Source organism: Pyrus communis, chromosome 4 (genome assembly GCF_963583255.1).
Source record: "Pyrus communis chromosome 4, drPyrComm1.1, whole genome shotgun sequence".
In the NCBI taxonomy this organism is placed as follows: Eukaryota; Viridiplantae; Streptophyta; class Magnoliopsida; order Rosales; family Rosaceae; genus Pyrus; species Pyrus communis.
In genome coordinates, this window is record NC_084806.1 from 12,763,215 (window position 1) to 12,768,385 (window position 5,171).

At 40.2% G+C, this 5,171-nt stretch overlaps 1 protein-coding gene across 1 annotated transcript; it reads left to right on the top strand.

Moving 5' to 3' along the window:
* Nucleotides 1-345: 345 nt before the first annotated feature.
* Nucleotides 346-4,688, top strand: LOC137732066 (protein tesmin/TSO1-like CXC 2). Its single transcript, XM_068471361.1, has 10 exons — nucleotides 346-567; nucleotides 1,096-1,256; nucleotides 1,336-2,089; nucleotides 2,234-2,718; nucleotides 2,842-2,919; nucleotides 3,263-3,443; nucleotides 3,526-3,621; nucleotides 3,697-3,763; nucleotides 3,900-4,056; nucleotides 4,138-4,688. The coding sequence occupies exons 1-10, from the start codon at nucleotides 517-519 to the stop codon at nucleotides 4,475-4,477; spliced, it is 2,370 nt and encodes a 789-aa protein (XP_068327462.1). The 5' UTR covers nucleotides 346-516; the 3' UTR covers nucleotides 4,478-4,688.
* Nucleotides 4,689-5,171: the final 483 nt, after the last annotated feature.

Below are 5,171 nucleotides of genomic sequence, written 5' to 3' on the forward strand. Positions count from 1 at the left end.
ATTATTAATATAAAAAGCCAAAGACCCAAAGTGCCAGACCAAAAAAGAGAGAGGAATTGGAGCCTGAGAGCGAAGGGTGCTGAGTGAAGAGAGAGGGAGAGAGATTGAGAAAATCCAGACGCAGTAAACTGTACGTTACCTTTTTTAAAGCCGGGTGCGTTGGGTCGGGTGGGTGATGGTGAGAAAATTACAGAAACATATATACATATATACGTACAGCTGTTGAGCGGTGGGGCTTTGATGTGGTGGTGGTGGGGTCAAAGTTATCCCCACGAGACTTGTTTCCAAACTCTCCCGCCTTCCCTCTTCTTGAAATTCTTAGACCTATTTTCCAAATTGCACAAGACCCACCTCGCCATTTCCTTCCTTTTTGTTTTTTACAGTCTTGGACTTCGGAGAGAAGAGGGCCAAATTCACCTCCAAAGAGTAGAGAGAGAGAGAGAGAGATAGTGGCGGTGGTGGGATGATGGAGTGGCTGAGGTAGTGGGGGCATGCGGTGGAGCTGCCTCTCTGGAAATGGACACCCCAGAGAGAAACCAGATCGGCACCCCCAAGGCCAAATTTGAGGTCAGGCTTTGTTCCCATTTTCTTGTTTTTTTTCTTCTTCTGAATTATTAAGGTCGTTGCTGAATTGGGTTTTGTTTGGTATTTGAGGTTGTTTCCTGTGTGTTTCTATAGCATGTGAATTTCTTGAGTTTCCTGTTTGTTTTCATGGGTTGCAGTTGCCCTGCATCACTGCATGTGGGTTGATCTTTGATTTTCAGCTGGATCAGTCCTCAAATATATTTCTTTTCAGATTATTTATTATCCTTTTCTCTCATGTTATTTTTTTTTCTTTTGTTTTGGAAAAAAAGTGTCTGCTTTATGTGGCTTTTGTGATTTGGATCTCAAAATACCAATTTGTATGTATTATGTATTCTGTGAATGTTCTTTTTCTTTTTGGTGGTGCAATTGGGATTATATATTAATTTTGTATAATTTCTATATTTTAGGTGTTGATGTTCCAATTACTGTCTGTATGTATCATCATGTAAGAAGTTTGTTTGTTTTTTTTTTTTTTTTTTTTTTTTTTTGTATTTTTCATTACATTTGCAGGATTCTCCTGTGTTTAACTATATCAATAGTCTTTCTCCTATCAAGCCTGTGAAGTCTGTTCACATTACTCAGACGTTCAGCTCACTCAGTTTCGCATCCCTCCCTTCCGTCTTCACTTCGCCCCATGTCAGCTCTCACAAGGAATCCAGGTTCCTAAGGAGGTAATTTACTGCTGTATTTCTTTTTTACTTTTTTTTTCTTACCTAATTCTGTTGGTAAATTATACTCCATTTCTTTCAGGCATAACCCTTCTGATCCGTCAAAACCCGAGTCCTCTCTTGAAAGCGGAAATAAAGTCTCTGCGAATGAAGATGCGGCTGAACTCTGTATTAACTCAGCAGAGTTACATGAGGATTGTGTTCCAGGGGATTCTATTGGAGAAGCTTCTGTTGAGCCATCTAGTGAGCACTCAAAGTTTGTAATTGAGCTGCCGCGAAATTTGAAATATGACTGTGGTAGCCCTGAGTGTGGAGCAACAACTCGTGGTACTGAGGCAGGTTGTGAGTCGGAAGCGGCTGACTTGTCAGCTCCACTCGTTCCATATGTTCAAAAGACCTCTGAAAATGGTTCTTCCGATGATGGAGCACATCTACAGAACATATGCCAGAGTGAGCAAAGAAACGAATTGACAGGCTGTGATTGGGAGAGTTTGATCTCTGATGCTAGCGACCTATTAATTTTCAATTCCCCCAATGGCTCAGAGGCTTTTAGGGGGATAATGCAGAATCCTCTGGACTCCGTAACAAGATTTTGTAATTCTCTGATGCCGCGACTCTCACAGAATGAAATTAATGATGAGCAAAACGTGCTAGTCCTTGATACAGTTGTTTCCAGGGAACAGCCTGAAACTGAAGATCCTTCATCTCAATATGGAGAAGCTAGTCAGCCGGAAGACACAGAACTGATGCAGGACCATTTGAATAATTGTATGGTTAGCAGTCAAATCGAGAAAGAAAATAATAAAGTGGAAGCATCCATGCAGTTCAATTGTAAGGTAAAGCATTCACTATGCCATCACGATAGTCCTAATAATGCCGATTCCAAAGATTCTTGACTTTGTTATGAATTGTTGTCATTACCTTGTTTGTTTTGCTTGTTGATGGTTGTGCTAATGCCATTTTCTCTGTTTGTGCATTAGCCTGGTTTAAATTTGCATCGTGGTTCGCGAAGGCGCTGTCTAGATTTTGAGATGGTGGGAGTGCGTAGGAAGAGTTTAGACAATTTTCCAAATTCTAGTTCTTCTATGTTATCTCAATCTGATGAAAAAATCACCACAAATGATAAGCAACTTGTTCCAATGAAACCTGGTGGTGAATCTGCACGGTGCATCTTACCTGGAATTGGTTTGCACTTAAATGCTCTTGCAACAACCTCAAAAGATAACAAAACCATTAAGCGTGAAAATATGGCCTATGGTAGACAACTAAGTTTGCCCAACCTCACTGCCCCTGCTAATTCCCCCACAGCTGGTCAAGGACCTGGTCATGATTCTTTCTCTTCGGCTTCTTCTGAAAGGGACATGGATGGCACCGAAAATGGGGTTCAGCTGCTGCAAGATGCTTCCCAAGAACCTGCATTTTTAGCTAATGAAGAGTTTAACCAGAATAGCCCGAAAAAGAAGAGGCATGTTCTGTTGACCAGATATTCTTCATTAAATTATTATGTCATCTTCATTTTCATTTTTGTGTGATTGGTTAGATTTTTGTACTTTTATCTGACATCTTATAATTCTCATTGGATGTGCAGGCCCAAGTTCGAACAAGCTGGAGAAGCTGAGTCTTCTTGCAAACGTTGCAACTGTAAAAAGTCAAAGTGTCTGAAACTGTAGGTTCTTCATCTCCCTTTTAGTGAAGCCTAAAACTTTTGTCACGTTGCTTGCATTCAGACATAGCTTTTGTTGCATGTTTGAATCTATCATCAGTCAGATATATATTGGCTTAGGAATTTCATTTCCCTCACTTTAGAGTTGCATCCAATTATCTCAATCAACATTATCCTTTGCTATGAAAAAGCTGTAAACCTGGTAGTTATTAAAAAGTCTACATGCAGAAGAGTTACCTCCTGCATAATCTCCTGAGGCGGATAAACTGTTGATACTCTTTGATTCTTTTTACTTCTTGCACTGGTCGTTAAGTCTATTATTCAACTTCTGATACTTATCGTGCAGTTACTGTGAATGCTTTGCTGCTGGTGTCTACTGCATAGAGCCATGTTCATGTCAAGAATGCTTCAACAAGCCTATTCATGAAGATACTGTTCTTGCAACTCGTAAACAGATTGAGTCTCGCAACCCACTTGCTTTTGCTCCAAAAGTGATTAGGAACGCTGATCCTGTTCCTGAATATGGGGTTAGAAAATGAGTTAACTGTTCTCTGCTCTGTTTGCAAGTTGAACAGAAATTTAACCGGTAAAATCTGTTTTCACTTGCAGGAGGAGTCCAGCAAGACCCCAGCTTCTGCACGACATAAAAGAGGATGCAACTGCAAGAAATCAAGTTGCCTGAAAAAATACTGTGAATGCTATCAGGTTCACCCCTCAGCATATCTTGTTTGCTTGTAATATCCTATTTAAATGTTATTCACACTTGGTTTTCCTTTACAGGGCGGTGTTGGATGCTCCATTAGCTGCAGATGTGAAGGCTGTAAAAATACATTTGGTAGAAAGGATGGTGAGTGACGTGTTACGCTTTACATGATTACTGCCTTGTGGATTTCTTATCATCTGCTTTCCCGTCTGAATCTGACGTCCTTCAAGCGTGCTTGCCAATTGTCTTTATATTTGTTCCTTATTCTTTTGGAATTCAGGGTCTTTTATGGGAACAGAAACCGAGGCAGATGAAGAAGAAGCAGAAGCATGCGGAAAGAGTGCGGCTGAAAATTATCAACAGCAAAATGAAATTCAGGAAAATGAAGAGCAGCGCCAGGATTCTGCTCTTCCCACAACGCCATTACGGCTTTCCAGGTTTAATTCTTAAATTATTTGCAAATGAGAAGTTGCTTGTGTCATTGCCATTAGATCATTAACAATTAATTTGTGTTCCAGACAATTGGTCTCGCTGCCGTTTTCATCAAAGAACAAACCCCCGCGATCTTCTGTTTTTAGCATTGGATCCTCTTCTGGATTGTATACAAGCCAGAAACTTGGGATTCTGCGCCCTGAAACCAAGTTTGAGAGACACATCCAAACAGTTCCAGAGGATGAAATGCCAGAGATTCTTCAAGGAGATGGGTCACCCAGCACTGGCATCAAGACTGCTTCTCCGAATGGTAAGAGGGTGTGTCCTCCTAACAGAGAATTCGCGCCATCACCTGGTCCAAGGGCGGGTAGGAAACTAATTTTGCAGTCCATCCCTTCGTTTCCTTCCCTCACTCCCCAGAATTGAGGTCGGAAATTCGCGAAGCTAGAAAAAAAAAAAAAAAAAATCTTTTAGTATACCTTGTACTCAAAGATACCAAGTTTAGCTCTGTATGCTATTTGAGTTGGTTTTTGATTTTTTTTTTCTCTGTAGCTGTATAATAATAATATGGTATCCCTGCTTTCATAATACCAACTCTTCGTTGTATAATATGGAATTTCATTTTCTAGTGTTTTTCTCTTTCACCCTTTCGTTTCCGAGTTTACTATTTCTGTCTGGTAATTTTTTCCGTAGACTATGCTCAAATCTGTTTCCTTTTTCGCATGTGTACCATGATTCTCTCCCGCACATCATTTTTCACGATTGAGCAGTTGAGATTTAACTAAATGGTGGTTCTATATGCACTAAATGATGTAGCACATTCTAGACTACATAAATTTTCAGGCCAAATTTTTTTCATGGTCCCTGTGGTGACATTGCACTTTTACGTATGATCGTTGTTAAAAAGCTGTCAATTAAAGACTTGTGGTGAGCCCCGTTAGTAATTTGCAGTCCACGTTCAAGCTTCCATTAGTTTTCTGTTCAAAAAAAAAAAAACAAAAAAAAAAAACATGTGAGCCTCATGTGTGTGGGGTTAAAACACATGGTGCGTGTGTGAGTGGGGTTGTATTGGATGATGTTCGATCGTGTTTATAGTGAGAGAGGAAATAGAGATACGAGT